Genomic DNA, 17,406 nt, shown 5'->3' with positions numbered 1-17,406 from the left:
ATTTACCTGAAGCATTTCAAATCAACTTACTCTCACTCTTCCCAAGCAAGCGGAGTCGGCTTATTGTTCGTAAAATCCTTTTTGTAAAACTGAGTGATTTGCGTTTCATCAAAGATTACTTCTGATAAAAAATAGATTTTCCTTTAGGTCAATCTAAACAAACAAAAATTATGGATTAGCTAAGAAGAAAAAGTTGTATCCGAGCCCGGAAGAGAAAGAATTGGGAGAAAAAAAAGGTTATATTGTGCTTTGTGTGGGAAAGTTTGTGGGCTTTCATTTTGACTGGTTTCTGTCGACGTGTGATTACATACGATCTCACTTTACTACTTTATTCAGAAGAAAGAAAATTTATTTGAGTTCACTAGAAACCTCAGTGGCCTCAGAACCTCTATCCGGCACCGATCATCATTTTGACTTGGGTTTAGCTCATTTCTGGGACAAAACACAAAAGTTTGTTTTCTTTTATGCTTTCTTCACAAGGGAATGCTGGCCTATTACGGTATTCTAAGGATTCCACTCGGAGGGTGTTCCCGAAGTCTCGGATACCGATAAACCAAAGTTACTTGAATACACGCGACTCAGTTTGCCAGTTTCCTTTTTATTCCATTATCTTGAGTGGCGCGACCTTGACTATAAACTATTAACGTCCTTTGGAGTTGGGTTGGAAAGCAGTTATTTCTTTGTATGCTTTTTACAGTGCAATGAATTCGTTGTCTGGCCCTATAATCTTTTGTCCACAAAGAATAATCCATTTTCAATGTAGGGATGTACCCATAGTCTACTTCTACATCGCAGTTAACACAACATACTGATAAAAGCTCATCGCTGCTAGAATCACAAAAAAAAATTCCGAGATTTATTTTATCACGGTTCACAAAGTTAAAAGAAGGTGAAGTAATGAACTCTACTGGTCTCTGATTCGTGGTAATCGTTTCGAATCCTTTGTGAGGTCTATTCAAATGAGCCCGATCTTCTGCTTTCAGACACTTCTCAAATAGTAAAATGCGAACTCTTAACTCAAAATCCTGAGTAGAAACAGAGTTAGTTACAGGGGAAAAAATAACTCGATGTGATTATTATGCGCGGTGTGTGGATCGTAATCCCCACACCAACGTTTATTCAGGATAATGTACAATTTGCATCTTGTAAGTTTCTAATAGGTGCCATCATCAGATGACCTTTTTTTAACACATTATTTACTACCGCTCTCGCAAAATAACTCATCGTCACTGACTCAGGTGTTGAGTAAAAGTCCATTATATTTGTAGTTTCATCTAAGTTTGCGTCCTAAAAACAAAGGAACATAAATTTTTAAGTCAGTGCAACCTACAAAAATTAAAACAAAAACATAATATGGACTTAGGCTCACCTTACAATACATTTTAAAAGCTTCATTAACCAATTCATCCAGATCTAATTCATTTTGAAAGGTTAACTCAGGATTTCTGGATAATATGGTGGACACAATGCAAAGTAACTGTAAAAAAAGTTATTTTCTTCAGTAAATGTATGGTAAGAAATGAAACAGTAAATTTCATCCTAGGGTTGTAAGAGAATATCAGAGATAACAATAGAGCTAAAGAAGGGATTAGCTCAGTGGTGAGCGTTCTAGTCTCTTCGGCGATAGACAGTGAGTGTTGTTTTGCAACGAGAGAACAGTCCGGAGGCCGGAAGTATACAAATAAAAAAAGCTCCGGGCGCCAATGATCTAAATGTTGATGCGCCTTAAATTATTAAAATAATAAGAGAGCTGAGGGAAGGAATTAGCTGAGTGATCAGCGAATACTGGATTCCAATCCAGTTTTGGCTCTTAGATTTTCTCTTCCTACGTGCTTCTTACAGCTCACTGTCCGGTGATGGAGTGTTGCCTGTAACGAGAGAACACTGTCCGGAGCTTGGGCGCCAATAACCTCAGATGTTGACGCGCCTTAAATATAAAAAATATAAATAAAAAATTAAGAGAGCTGAATAATAGATTAGATGCTTAAACAAATATTAAACAGTGGCATTTGACTTTAGTGGCAATTAGCTTTACATTAACGCAGTTAAATCTAATATAGCATAAATCAGTGCTAGTGTTTGTGTTGTACTACCAGCGAGGTAGCATTTTGCATAAATCCGAACGTCTACCAATTATATCATTAGTTCAGACGAAGCAAATTAAATTTTCAGGCATGCCAAAACCTGTTTTCATGATAAGTTATAAAAAGCTATTAATATAAATTTGAGTATGAGAACCCAAGTAATTAGAGCCCAGTAAAAATACAATACTAATAACATAATTTTACCTCCACAATGATTTGCCTATACTCAGGTTGATTTATTTGATTCAACAAGTCTTCTACTAATAAAGAGAAGTTCAATTCTGAGGCCGTCATATCGGATAATGTGGGCTGATGAGGGAGCCTGTGACCTTGCACTTTGAGGCCAGCTTGAGATCTGGACACCACCTCCCACACTTGCTCGTAAAAACCTGTGGGTACCCTGCCAATGCAACCTTCCAGACGGCGATGCATCAATGGACTCAGGCTAAAATCAATTTGAGCTCAAGATATCACTTTGGTTGGTTAGCTTGAGACAATATAAAAAAAAATACCTACTTTTCTTGTATTGACCATTCATTGACGGAAAGGATTTTGTACAGTAATTTTCGAACTTGATATGGACTCAATGATTCGAGAATTCTCCCGTTTTCGCTCATCTCGAGATAGTATTTCATTGCTTCGAGAACCCACCTGCAAAGTCCAAGTGTAACCTTTTTAGACGCCATTAAAGTTTCAGACAGTCTGCCTATAATGTACCACCTATTATTTTTATCATTATCTTAATTATTTCGTGGTAATGTGAGGTATATATAGGTAGCCACTGGACTAGAAAAAACCAAGATGATCAGTCCTGCCATAAACGGACTTCCGACTATGTGCGCCGAGCCCAACAACACAGCTTTTGCTAAGTGAGAATTGCCTTCTTTAGAAATTTTATAAGACAGTATTATTATTCATTATTTGCCAGTCTTTAAGTGCCACTAGTCAGTGCAATGTTAACCTTAAATAATATTAAGGGAATCAGAAATGGTGTACCAATCATTCACGATAGAAAATTCATAGAAAGGCATCATTCATTCATTAGCATCAATATCTACCGCCTACAAAAATATAAACAGAAATCATAGAAATGCTTTTAAAGTACACCAGGTTAGTATTACGGATAGACCAATATTGTAATTAAGGAGAACAAACTGCAAGCATGCCCCCAAAGCCTCTGCAGTTCAGTAACATTAAAGTACAATGCAAGCTCGACTAACTTTTCATGCTGTACAGATCACTCATCAACAATGTAAAAGAGAAAAGTTCAACTGTAGCGCCTTTAGTCTACCTCCTGTGAAAACAAGTGAACTGCCAAGCATCCGTAAAGTCCCATTACTCAGCAAACTATTAAATCTACCACCTCACTGAGGGAACTTGAACATGCCTTAGTAAGACATTCAGTACAATATAAAAATCTATAAACCTGTGCAATAGGGATCAGCGAGCACAGCTCTAAACTACCCTAAGGCAGTACGATGTACATATTTACCATCAATATAGAAGGAACTTGCCTCTTTAGTGACACATAAAACTGCAAAATGACAGGATGACAGCACAATATCTATCATCTACATAAAGGTGAATAGTAAGCTTGCCTCAAATGTGCACTAGTTAGTACGATATTAACACCAATATAGACATGTGTCTATATTGAATTTTGGCATTTTAGCACAAAGAATTATTACTCTTTAGCAAAAACTTACAGTTAAAAAAATTAAGTATAAGGGTTGATTAAACGCCAAAAGTACTCGTACACCAATCAGCAAGTACACATCATTTCATTAACACTTCATTAAAATCATTTAAGTAATTTTACTGCATTATGTTTTCATTATTAATGTTTAAAATTTATTAGATGCCACAGACCTCTCTACAGTTCGGAAAGGTTAAGAAATCATTGAAATCTGATAAGTAAGAAATGAGAAACGTTTGAAATTCGAACGAAATTGAAAACATCAAAAATTTAACCTTCAATATCTCGTTAATTATAATAACTGAAACATTGTTATTTGCAACACGTATATACCTAACTTTTCCCTCAATTCGGTGAAAAAATCATCAAAATCAATTAAGTACGAAAAGTGATATACGCGTTTGAAATTTAAACGAATTCGAAACGAATTAGAAAACGTCCAAAATTTTTATCATAAATATCTCACGAACTATTATGACTAGAACTTTGGCATTTATACTACTTATACAGCTAACTTTTCTTTAAATTTTGGTAAAGAAATCATTGAAATCTGATAAGTAAGAAATGAGATATAAACGTTTTAAATTCGAACGAAATTGAAAACATCAAAAATTTAACCTTCAATATTTCGTTAATTACAATCGCTGGAACATGGTTATTTGCAACATGTATACAATTAACTATTCCCCATAATTCGGTGAAAAAATCATCGAAATCGGTTAAGTACGAAAAGACATATATACGTTTGAAATTTGAACGAAATCGAAACGAATTAGTAAACGTACAAAATTTTTATCATAAATATCTCACGAACTATTATGACTAAACCATTTACACGACTTATACTCGTACAGCTAACCTTGCTCTATATTTTGGTAAGGAAATCATTGAAATCTGATAAGTAAGAAATGAGCTATAAACGTTTGAAATTTGAACGAAATTGAAAACATCAAAAATTTAAGCTTCAATATCTGGTTAAATATTATCACTGGAACATTGTTATGTGCAACACGTATACAATTCATTTTTCCCTACAATTCGGTGAAAAAATAATCGAAATCGGTTAAGTACGAAAAGAGATATATGGGTATGAAATTTAAACGAATTCGAAACGAATTAGAAAACGTCCAAAATTTTTATCATAAATATCTCATGAACTATTATGACTAGACAATTGCCATTTATACGACTTATGCAGCTAACTTTTCTTTAAATTTTGGTAAAGAAATCATTGAAATCTGATAAGTAAGAAATGAGATATAAACGTTTTAAATTCGAACGAAATTGAAAACATCAAAAATTTAACCTTCAATATTTCGTTAATTACAATCGCTGGAACATGGTTATTTGCAACATGTATACAATTAACTATTCCCCATAATTCGGTGAAAAAATCATCGAAATCGGTTAAGTACGAAAAGACATATATACGTTTGAAATTTGAACGAAATCGAAACGAATTAGTAAACGTACAAAATTTTTATCATAAATATCTCACGAACTATTATGACTAAACCATTTACACGACTTATACTCGTACAGCTAACCTTGCTCTGCATTTTGGTAAAGAAATCATTGAAATCTGATAAGTAAGAAGAGATATAAACGATTGAAATTTGAACGAAATTGAAAACATCAAAAATTTAACCTTCAATATCTCGGTAACTAATATCACTGGAACATTGTTATTTGCAACATGTATACAATTCACTATTCCCCATAATTCGGGGAAAAATCATCGAAATCGGTTATGTACGAAAAGACATATATACGTTTGAAATTTAAACGAAATCGAAACGAATTAGTAAACGTACAAAATTTTTATCATAAATATCTCACGAACTATTATGACTAAACCATTTACACGACTTATACTCGTACAGCTAACCTTGCTCTATATTTTGGTAAGGAAATCATTGAAATCTGATAAGTAAGAAATGAGCTATAAACGTTTGAAATTTGAACGAAATTGAAAACATCAAAAATTTAAGCTTCAATATCTGGTTAAATATTATCACTGGAACATTGTTATGTGCAACACGTATACAATTCATTTTTCCCTACAATTCGGTGAAAAAATAATCGAAATCGGTTAAGTACGAAAAGGGATATATGGGTATGAAATTTAAACGAATTCGAAACGAATTAGAAAACGTCCAAAATTTTTATCATAAATATCTCATGAACTATTATGACTAGACAATTGCCATTTATACGACTTATGCAGCTAACTTTTCTTTAAATTTTGGTAAAGAAATCATTGAAATCTGATAAGTAAGAAATGAGATATAAACGTTTTAAATTCGAACGAAATTGAAAACATCAAAAATTTAACCTTCAATATTTCGTTAATTACAATCGCTGGAACATGGTTATTTGCAACATGTATACAATTAACTATTCCCCATAATTCGGTGAAAAAATCATCGAAATCGGTTAAGTACGAAAAGACATATATACGTTTGAAATTTGAACGAAATCGAAACGAATTAGTAAACGTACAAAATTTTTATCATAAATATCTCACGAACTATTATGACTAAACCATTTACACGACTTATACTCGTACAGCTAACCTTGCTCTGCATTTTGGTAAAGAAATCATTGAAATCTGATAAGTAAGAAAAGAGATATAAACGATTGAAATTTGAACGAAATTGAAAACATCAAAAATTTAACCTTCAATATCTCGGTAACTAATATCACTGGAACATTGTTATTTGCAACATGTATACAATTCACTATTCCCCATAATTCGGGGAAAAATCATCGAAATCGGTTATGTACGAAAAGACATATATACGTTTGAAATTTAAACGAATTTGAAACGAATTAGAAAACGTCCAAAAATTTTATCATAAATATCTCACGAATTATTATGACTAGATAATTGCCATTTATACGACTTATGCAGCTAACTTTTCTCTATATTTTGGTAAGGAAATCATTGAAATCTGATAAGTAAGAAATGAGCTATAAACGTTTGAAATTTGAACGAAATTGAAAACATCAAAAATTTAAGCTTCAATATCTGGTTAAATATTATCACTGGAACATTGTTATGTGCAACACGTATACAATTCATTTTTCCCTACAATTCGGTGAAAAAATAATCGAAATCGGTTAAGTACGAAAAGAGATATATGGGTATGAAATTTAAACGAATTCGAAACGAATTAGAAAACGTACAAAATTTTTATCATAAATATCTCATGAACTATTATGACTAGACAATTGCCATTTATACGACTTATGCAGCTAACTTTTCTTTAAATTTTGTTAAAGAAATCATTGAAATCTGATAAGTAAAAAATGAGATATAAACGTTTTAAATTCGAACGAAATTGAAAACATCAAAAATTTAACCTTCAATATTTCGTTAATTACAATCGCTGGAACATGGTTATTTGCAACATGTATACAATTAACTATTCCCCATAATTCGGTGAAAAAATCATCGAAATCGGTTAAGTACGAAAAGACATATATACGTTTGAAATTTGAACGAAATCGAAACGAATTAGTAAACGTACAAAATTTTTATCATAAATATCTCACGAATTATTATGACTAGACAATTGCCATTTATACGACTTATGCAGCTAACTTTTCTCTATATTTTGGTAAGGAAATCATTGAAATCTGATAAGTAAGAAATGAGCTATAAACGTTTGAAATTTGAACGAAATTGAAAACATCAAAAATTTAAGCTTCAATATCTGGTTAAATATTATCACTGGAACATTGTTATGTGCAACACGTATACAATTCATTTTTTCCTACAATTCGGTGAAAAAATAATCGAAATCGGTTAAGTACGAAAAGAGATATATGGGTATGAAATTTAAACGAATTCGAAACGAATTAGAAAACGTCCAAAATTTTTATCATAAATATCTCATGAACTATTATGACTAGACAATTGCCATTTATACGACTTATGCAGCTAACTTTTCTCTATATTTTGGTAAAGAAATCATTGAAATCTGATAAGTAAAAATGAGCTATAAACGTTTGAAATTTGAACTAATTTGAAAAGCTCCGAAATGTATTCTTCAATATATCGTTAACTACTCTCTGTAGAACATAGCAATCTATATCAGTTATACGGCTAACTATTTTCTACAATTCGGTGATGAATACATTGAATTCTGATAAATAGGTAAAAGGATATAAAGTTTCAAATTTCAACGAATTCGAATCGAAATTGTAACCGTCGAAAATTCAATCTTTAATATCTCACGAAGTATTATCACTACAATATTAAAGTTTATATTACCTATATAGCTAACTTTTCTCTACATTTCGATAATGAAACCATTGAAATCTGTTAAGAACGAAATTAGATATAAATGTTTGAAATTTGTACTAATTTGAAAACCTCCGAAATTTTAGGTTAAAGAAATCATTGAAATCTGATAAGTACGAAGTGAGATTTAAACGTTTGAAATTTGAACTAATTTGAAAACCTCCAAAATTTATCTTTCAAAATCTCGTTAACTATTCTGTCTAGAACATTCGATTCAATTTCGATTCGAGAGACACCTCATTCATGAAAATTGGTTCGCACGGTTAAGTGCTACGTTGTTTACAAAAAAAAGTAAAAAGAACAATTTTTGAAATTGCTGTTTTGCTTATTTTAGGCAACTTTTTTTTGGAAATCTATTACACTTGACCAGAAAATTGTCAAAGTTGGGTGTTTTTCAACGTTATGCTTTTTCTACAACTGTCCAACCGGATAGTTTTAATTAATGAAACTTCAAGCTTGACCCTTATGTGTCACTAGCCAATAAAGTGTACAGATCTATCACCTGTAACGGTTAAGGCAACTGCCAACCTTACCCAACTCGTATTTTCAGGATACCATTAAACAAAGACGGTGTCGTAGCAATCAGACGGCCACAGTAGAGCACTATCTCCTGCTGTAAGACCGCCATGATGACATTGTGTGGACGTATAGTGGAATATATAACTGCTCGTATCTCGACAGGAGTTAAGGGTTTATCAAATACAGTCTCTTTGCCACCGATTACGCCCACAGTCAACTGTGAAAATTAAAAAAAAAAGAAGCTATGTTATTGTAATTCGCTGGGACTACATAAATTTATCACAGATTTACCTTACCAATTTGCCGTTGACTAGGACAGCTGTAATAAATGGGCTGATACTGTCTACAGTATGATTCAACAAAGAGCTGCAATATCTCACTGCAGTCCAGTAGTGTCTACAGCCAGCTAGATGGTAGAGCCGTTCCAGGTGTTCAACAACTGTATAGTAAAAAAATTAGGATCAACACGAACTTCGGGGATTAACATTTCAACACTAGTCTATAAAAATTACCTGTATGATGGAAAACTTCATAATGTGGTCCACATTTTGCAAGTAGGAATCCATAGAGTTGACACTGGATAAAGATACCTTGAGAATTCCTCAGGGCTTCAACTATCTCAGGAATGGATCTCTCCTCAAACTCCTAACCAAAAAAAGATCAATGCGAGAGACTCACATTTTGAGAACCTAGATTAATGGGGTTATAGTGCAATACCTTGACACAGATAGACATCTCCGTGTAGTCAACAGTGAGTGGTACATCAGTCAGACTCTGATAGCCCACGTAGTCATGCTCTAGTTGGCTAAATTGTTGGAACGCTATTTCTGAAGGATCTACAGTGTTGAGGAAGTCTAGGTGTTCTATTTTGCAAATTTGAAGGACAAAAAAAGAAATTTTATCAGAAATCAGGACCGTAAATGAACTCTCCTCCACAGACTAATAACTGAATGTAGTTACCAATACATGAGGATGATATTAGGTTCTGCAGCCGGCCAATGCGAACCTTACTTCCCATACAGTAGCCTTTCTTCAACATGGCCATTAGATCTAGCATCTCCTTGAACTGTGGGTCTCTGCAAGTATTGTCAAAAGTTCAGCGAATTTAAAAGTTTATAAGTCATAAGCTGAATACTTCTGGAGTAATTTCAATATTCTTGTCCATATCGATGTACATTGGCTTCACATTATAGTGAATGAGTACAGTATGCTATTTGGCCATTGAACACCCAGTTACCATTAAATATCTTTTTCTACATTTTTTATCCCCAATGATCAGATCAATATTTTGTGATTTTTATGTTAACAAAAAAAAACAAACAAACAAACAAACAAATTTGTGGACACTCAAAACGACTTTTATTCTTCTGAATTAACTCTGACACGAGTAAGATCGGCTCTGTATTTTTCGAAGTGTAACTTTGTTTATACGAGGAGTTAAGTTGTGATTTTTTATAAGTACGTTCAATTTAACCCATCCTTTGACTTTTATTACTAAGTTTCTTCAATCTCGGATTCGACACATAACAATTCTAACCGACATTATAGTTTGTAAAACCGTTCATTACACTGAAATGTAACCTTACAGAAATCTATCCCAACCAACTGGAATCAACAGGAAAGCCTTAGGAGCCATTTCGAGAATGTATCTCTCCATTGAATAAAAAGATACTTCCTGTTAAGAATTTTCTTCAAACTCCATTTAAACTCTCTTGACAATACATAAAAGTTAGGTCCAGAAATTAAAAAAAGGCACATCAGAGGAAAAATCTATCCACTCTCCACACTTTTAAAAGTACCCTCAAACGAATTTTCTGGGAAAGATGTTTCAAAAATAAGTTGTGGTTTTATACGTTTGTAGTCAATATATGAAGTTTTAATGAAATCGTAGGAGCCTGTTTCGAGTAAACCATAAAAACAGAAAAATTTATTCAGTAAAAATAGTACTTCAGGCTGACTGATTTGACCAAAACCTTATTGTCCAATTAATTTCAAACTTCGTGCGATTTTAGTTTTTGAGTTTCGGTGGAACTGGCAGACAAATAGACTTATACATACACACACTTATACACAAATTTTTCGGATTCATGTGACCTCAAAACAGATATTTTTGGTAAAAACTCAAAATAGAAAATTTGCACGGTTACAATTCCTTCTCTTATTACATTAGAATAAAAGAAAGTAATAAATAGTTCATTGATTCGAACTAATTAATGAGGTTGACGTAGGTAGTTCACTACTAACCTCATGTGTTCTTCACGTATCAGCAAACAGACTGTGGGTCTACCAGACAGGCGCCAGTACTTTGACACGAACTGCAACTCTGTCTTTATGTCATCGATCAACAAAGCCATGTCACGGTACAGATAGAACTCGGACACTTCAAATATCAGCGGGTAACAGAGCACCGTCATGCCGGCCACTCGATACACCTTGGTAACACACGTTGAGTCTAATCAGAACATATACCCACTAAAGCAAACAATTAGGACCAAACTTACCTTGCTAGTCCCCAGCGCACCTATCGGCCTTGGAGGTCGGCCACGCAGTCCCAACTTCCTAGCCACGCCCAGCTGTTCGTACACCTTGACCAGCTGGCTGGACGACCAAACCTGTACCGGCTCCACTTCATGAGGCGTCTGGGTCTGTATGCCGTAGGTGGCCATCATCGCCTGCAACCGCATCGACTCAGCGATCAGCACAATCTGTACCACCAAGTCCGTGGCTGTACCCTGCACACATCCACTATTTTCATTAGACACTTACGCAGTCTTTTTTATATTTTTTACCTAGCAGCGTGGTTTTGGGGGGGGGGCATGTGAATCCAATCAAATCGTTTCTCTTACAGTTGTATTTTATGTTTTGCTTTGCGTTCGCAACTTCTTCTTTTCAAGCGAGATTTGTAAGAATCCAGATTTTAGAACCCAGCAATGAGGCCTAGCTTTGATTCGGCGACTCTAGCATACTATGTCAGTGAGGTAAACGTTTTCTAGATGCTTTATCGCGACCTTGCTTAGAAAGAACGATTTTAGATTTACTTTCACTGTACACGCAATATTTGTCAAGTACTGCTACTTTCTTTTTGAGTTCTACGGGCGGACTAATAATAGTACCACTTCTTCAGCATACAGGAAGGAGAATAAACCACAATTTTTACAGCACTGCATTCATTAAGTTTCAGCTAACTTTCAATGTCATCAATGAAAATTGCAAAAAGAACAGGTTATATGATATTTCCCTGTAAGATGCCCATGATTTTAAACTGCGCTTTGAAGATTTAATAATACTGATATCTTAGATGGTAGATGGGATTATCATTTTGCTTTATACATTGAAAGCATGGTTGGTGAGATAAACAAATTGAATTATCGGAAAATCTGGATCTTTGCAAACTTCACATAATTTTTTGTTGAATATAAAAATATTTCCAAAATTTTCAAATTATTTTGAAAGGTTTCCCCTTTAACTTATTCTTCCACGCCCTATATATAAGGATGTAACTAGGTTTTACCATATTCATTCTATTTTGAGACCAGCATTATTAGCTTTGCCAAGCAAATCCATCACATTGATTTTTAACCAATAATTTTAATTACAAACTATATTTTATAATTTACAAGCCATTTTTTTTAATTATATAACAATAAAATTATGCATCGAAATGACCTAAAATTACGAATACTAATAAGGAGTGGTAAAAAAGAGTGGATTGATAAAAAAAAAATTAAATTTTTAAAAATTCCTGGAGGACTACGCTCTCGAATTTTAGTAAATAACTTCATTGTTTTCCAAACTAAACCCTTTGAAGTCTTTGCTCCTCAAAAGCAGTTCCCCCAACACTACGAGACTGGAGAACTATAGAATATATGGATACTTCTTAAATCTAAAACTAACCAGTATTTAGATATCACTCTAGAAAGGCTCACCTGGAAAGCAGAGTACCTGCCAGTAGCTCTTGGCCTGGAAAACGACGGTAAATGCCTTCTCACAGGATCCAGCTGGGCAAAATCCAACAGTCCAGCTGTTAACAGCTGCGAGATAATCAGCAAAGCTTGATTCCATAAGAACAGCGGACCTTGGCCAGAACCTTCGAAGCTGGCATGTCTAGGCTGGCTCAACGGCTTTCTACGTTCAGCTTCGATATCCTCCCGTCTTATATAGAAATACATGGGCACACATGGATCTTGTTGTTGCAAGAAATTAGACATTAAAAAAATCTGTGGGTTATCATAAAAAAACCCATGTTTCAAATAATAGAATAACCACTTACCTCCATACTTATCCTTAGTTAGAACATCTTTCAGTAATTTCTGATACTCATCCACTTGCTCTTTCAGGCCTCTGAAGATGCCATCAATAATCAGGTACATGTAGAATAATGGCCATTCGCATTCTATGTGCTCGAATTCCTGTAACAGTGAAAGTTTCAATATAATTTTTTAAATTATGAAACCAGGAGAAAAATGGATTTTTAAACTTTTATTTTTTAGGATGAAAATTTTGGAACGTTCCTACCCCAGAACCTCACTGAAACAATTACTAGTATTCTGTCCCCTACATAGAAAAGTAGCCCCATTTGATTTTCTCAGACACACTTACTTTACTCTGACCAGGCTTATAATATCGTACATTCTGTTCCTCAATGATCGCTTTGTATCCATCTCTTTTGAAGCGTTTAAATCCTCGAACTCCTTTCAATTCTTGCAAAACTTTACGCTTTGTCTGAGACAGTAATTCCGCAGAATGTGTGGCGAAAGATGGAAAGGTTATTGTGGCCAATAGGCTGGAGTCAATAGATTTTGAGCTGGATTCTCGAGGCAGCAGTGTTTCGAAGATGTTTCTGTTACGATTATGAGCATCAATGTCTACGTAAACTACAGACCAGGATGCACCTTTCTCGCCGAATAGATTGCATCCGTTGATTGCTTCCAACGCACTTTTCGCCATACCAATAGAACTGCAATAAAAGGTAAGTTAGTTTCTACGGTCTTGCAACGTACCTCAAGCATCCGTTGCCAGATCCTCACCTTGCGTGTATTTCAGGTAAACCTTCGTTGTATTTAGTACCTCGTTCCCACATGCCGAAGTCCGGTGTGCGATAAGCTCGTTCCACATAGTACACTAAATTCTGTATGAAGGCAACTTCATCTTGTGTGTAGATCAACTGAAGACCAGAAGTGATCATCTGAACTAAGAAGATCAGATACAATGACACTACGTCTATCTGCAAGCAATCAGATTAGAGAAAGAATTCAGGTTTGCCTTATTGTTCTAGTTATAAGTCCATGTCTCCTAGAACTGCTTTATTTCCATAGTCAGTCTAAACGCTCCCCATCAAAGATTTACAGTACCCTGGTGCGAGAGGTAAATATTCTAGGAAATGGTCAAAAGATTTCGGTGCTCTTACAAGTAACCCTTGCTTTCTAGTGTTTGCTCCATCTGTTGGCACACAGACATCCTGTGAAAGTAGGTATTTGGATAACTTAAGTTGAAAAATGAGGGGAAGCGCACAGTAATCTCCAACGTCAGAGGATCGAGAGGTGTAGCCCCAAGCATAGGCGAGGCTTCTATCCCTAACAACGTGTTGCCTGCAGAAAAATTTAGAAATTCCAATTCTGAGTCTGAATTTTTACCACACCTAAGTTCTTCAATGCCACAGAGGCAGACTTCACCAAAGTGAGATGTTTTGACAAACCCATGCGCAAACAACGGGCCACTTACCTGTAAATGACCATATTCAGTATCTGTCAATATTTCAGCTCCGGTGACCAAATGGAATTTAGAATGTAAAGAGTATCGTTTCGACTGGTTCTGCTTGAACTCTTCTACTCGCTCGGACTGTTTGATCCAGCAATGCAAGATGCCACGCATGCATTTAACAGCTGACTGGCCCAGTTCATAGGATTTACCGCGATCATCGTCTATACGTCTGGAAAAAAAGTATACGAATAATGACAGATGGTTATCTAATCAATGAATGCGTTTTATGATCCTAGTCGGATGTACAGTGAGTTTTGATACCTGTAAGCTTGATACAGACTCCAGATAGCAGCTGCACTGTAGATACTGTCTCGAACACTGGCTACAGTTTGTTCGTCAGAAAGCGCTGGGAACAGTCCTGTGATGGAGCTTTGATATCGCAAGAATTGTCGTTTTACTAAGATAAACAAAGAAAAAACTCTGTTAGTACATTTCGTGGCATTTTTACTAAAAACTATGATAAATTTGTGTTAATATTCAAACAATATCAAGATTGAACTGCTATTAGACAACTTTTCGCATTAAGGTAGAAGAAGTTGGCAAGTATGCATTGTAGTGATATCCTGTTGATTTGTAAGACTTTTACCTTCCTTATCTCTCTTAAGAAGAAGAAGAACAACTGGGTAGATTCCTGGTAAAGTTTAATAAACAGCTTTATAAATCTATATACATTGATTATTATATGTTTGTTTGGTCAAAATTAAAAAAATACCAATAAGTTCAAATTCTAAATTTGATTTAGGTGCCATAATGAATCCGAGAGCCCAGGCAAATTTAACCTACTGGTGCGATGGCATTTTAATGAAACGTACTTCAATTTCTTTTGGGAGACTTTAACCTAAATGACTTTAAATTCTTTAAATTTTAAATATAACTAAGTAAAAGTAGGTCTATTGCTTTTATGTACAATACTTTGCAAAAACTTCATTAAAGCAGGGTTCTAAGAGAGGAGTAAAGTTAAGCTCTCTAAAACCTATATAATACTGACCAGTATCAAATTTGTAGCCGCAAATCCGAGTTAAAATTGGTGACAGTGCAATACAGTTTTTTAGAGTTTTCTAATCGTTGCCAAAAGGATTTTGTACTTTAAATAATGTATGAACAATTCTAGTTCGGTTGTTGGAATGAGTAATACTGAATCAACCACCTTAAGTTTAACATAAGCGCTTAACCATAAGTAAGAGAATCTGCTTGAAAGGTATGAGCGAGAGAGTGGCGTTAATGATAATGTCACTGGCGAAGAAGAAATAATAGGGAAATAGAATTATGATTGTAAGAACATCTCAGGTAAGACTGCAGCGATTGCAATGGTGCAGGAGAATAGAAGACTGCATTGCTTGGTGCTATTAAGAAAGCTTCCTATAAACAGATGCAATGCAGACGATATGAGGTACTAAGTAAAACTATGGCGCACGCTGCAAAGAGGAAATTGATCAGTGATGACTGAGGAGGCTGTACCAAGTCTGCTGGATTTCTTCAGATTCTATATTTCCTAACTCAGACAGCTTCTATTTATGTGCCTCACCAACTTCACAAGGCCTTCCTGAATCTGTCTCATGAAGCTACCTAAAAGAGGCTACAGTCTGAATAAATATTCAATGTAATTTAGGGTTTGATAAAATTAGAGTTAAACACATATTTTCATGGACAAGAGGTCACTCTGATGAATTAAAACAGTTATTTGTTCAAAATTCCATTAATTTTTTGCAGAACAGTTTAACCATAAAAAAAACCTAGTACTGTAACACGTACCAATTCCATAGAATATATCCAATTGGAAGACAGTCTCTTCGTAGTTGAACGTTTTCATTGGCTTGTCGTACTTAATGCTAGCAGCTTCACTGTCCATCTTCTACTGTCATTTACAATTAAAATTCCATTTTACAATTTATATTAACTACTGTCATTTACAATTAAATATTAGATTTAAACATAAGATTAAGATTTATACATATAGATTTATACAATAAAAATAACCGTCATAGCAGCCTGCCCAATATAACCTACGCTACATCTACTGGTTAACAGCAAGCTAGTATGTATGAACGTTATGTATGGATCATGGAATGGATATCATACCTGCCCAATGTTAGTGTGATCCCTCAACCCTCGCCACTAAATTTTAATAACGATCGAGCAGATTTCTGAGTTTGAGTTTTCTCTGTAATTGCATGTTTTGTTAAAAAGTGGTGTATTCGTTAATGAAACTGCGTCTAGCATAACCCTTCAAAATGCAGAAATTACAAATTTAGAATTTCATTTTAAGTGTGCTAGTACAGTATTAACAGAATCTTGGCACTATTTACGAAAAAATCGCAAAAGAAACTGAAAAATCTATAGTAGAGTACCCTTTCTTGACTAACCATTTTCTGTTAATCAAATTTGGAATTCACCTTACATATTGAAGTCTTGTAAATATTATACTGGCAACATACCAGTACATTTCACTGAGATTGAACTTAAAAGATTTGAAGAAAAAGTCTGCCCCTTTTTTCTCCTAAAAGTACATTTATGGTTTCGTGCGTAAATGTCTCAAATAAAAGTCATAGGCACTAGTGTTTAAAGAAAATTCTAAGGCCGTAAACGAAGGAAGCACTTTCAGCTAACAGATTTTGTCTTAAAGCTGATTGGGGTGTATTCGTTAGTGGCATCCTAAATCAAATGTGAACTTAACGTTTTTTCGATTTTGAATTGAGATGGACTGACTCCAAACTAATTCGTAAAAATGCTTTCTCTCTCTCTTTTGACACAAGGCCCCTTAAAAACTTATGTATGTATATTTCCTGAGAAAACACAAAAACCTGTATTTATTGTAATTTTCATAGTATTTTATGCCAAAATTTGAAATTAAATTTATTTACAACATTTGCGAAGATTTGGGTTATTTTGCTTTTTCATTGGTTATTACATCGAATTTTATGCAACTTCTTATTCAATCCGCATTTAATTATCACCTAAATATTATTAATGAGAATTTTATTTGTTTCGAATTTATAAAAAAAAAATGTATTTCGTTGATACCTTTCTTTTCCTAATTC

The 17,406-nt window shown here is 34.4% G+C and overlaps 1 protein-coding gene across 6 annotated transcripts; it reads right to left on the bottom strand.

Moving 5' to 3' along the window:
* Positions 1 to 1,070: 1,070 nt before the first annotated feature.
* Positions 1,071 to 17,076, bottom strand: LOC141461988 (probable phosphorylase b kinase regulatory subunit beta). 6 transcript variants are annotated; one of them, XM_074143522.1, is made up of 20 exons: positions 16,732 to 17,076; positions 16,448 to 16,592; positions 16,121 to 16,223; positions 14,630 to 14,765; positions 14,330 to 14,537; positions 13,636 to 13,832; positions 13,208 to 13,565; positions 12,879 to 13,017; positions 12,535 to 12,791; positions 11,110 to 11,340; positions 10,853 to 11,040; positions 9,569 to 9,684; positions 9,326 to 9,471; positions 9,121 to 9,253; positions 8,905 to 9,047; positions 8,623 to 8,825; positions 2,601 to 2,735; positions 2,289 to 2,529; positions 1,370 to 1,477; positions 1,071 to 1,287 (listed from the first exon to the last, which is right to left on the bottom strand). In XM_074143522.1, the coding sequence occupies exons 3-20, from the start codon at positions 16,215 to 16,217 to the stop codon at positions 1,120 to 1,122; spliced, it is 3,204 nt and encodes a 1,067-aa protein (XP_073999623.1). In that variant the 5' UTR covers positions 16,218 to 16,223; positions 16,448 to 16,592; positions 16,732 to 17,076; the 3' UTR covers positions 1,071 to 1,119. The 6 variants fall into 6 exon arrangements, with proteins under 6 accessions (XP_073999623.1, XP_073999625.1, XP_073999624.1 ...); XM_074143524.1 differs by having other exon boundaries at positions 16,121 to 16,220; XM_074143523.1 differs by having other exon boundaries at positions 16,762 to 17,076.
* Positions 17,077 to 17,406: the final 330 nt, after the last annotated feature.

The sequence above is a fragment of the Rhodnius prolixus genome, unplaced genomic scaffold (assembly GCF_049639745.1).
Source record: "Rhodnius prolixus isolate KJV_2025 unplaced genomic scaffold, Rpr scaffold_12, whole genome shotgun sequence".
In the NCBI taxonomy this organism is placed as follows: Eukaryota; Metazoa; Arthropoda; class Insecta; order Hemiptera; family Reduviidae; genus Rhodnius; species Rhodnius prolixus.
This window is presented reverse-complemented; position numbering and strand designations above follow the sequence as displayed.

Bases quoted from the DNA above. Each gene is read 5' to 3' on its own strand.
- LOC141461988 (XM_074143522.1), bottom strand. From the start codon at position 16,217: ATGGACAGTGAAGCTGCTAGCATTAAGTACGACAAGCCAATGAAAACG. The intron at 14,766-16,120 runs GTACGTGTTACA...TGTTTATCTTAG, and splicing joins GGATATATTCTATGGAATTG to TAAAACGACAATTCTTGCGA. The intron at 8,826-8,904 runs GTAAGGTAAATC...TAATTTTCACAG, and splicing joins TCCTAGTCAACGGCAAATTG to TTGACTGTGGGCGTAATCGG.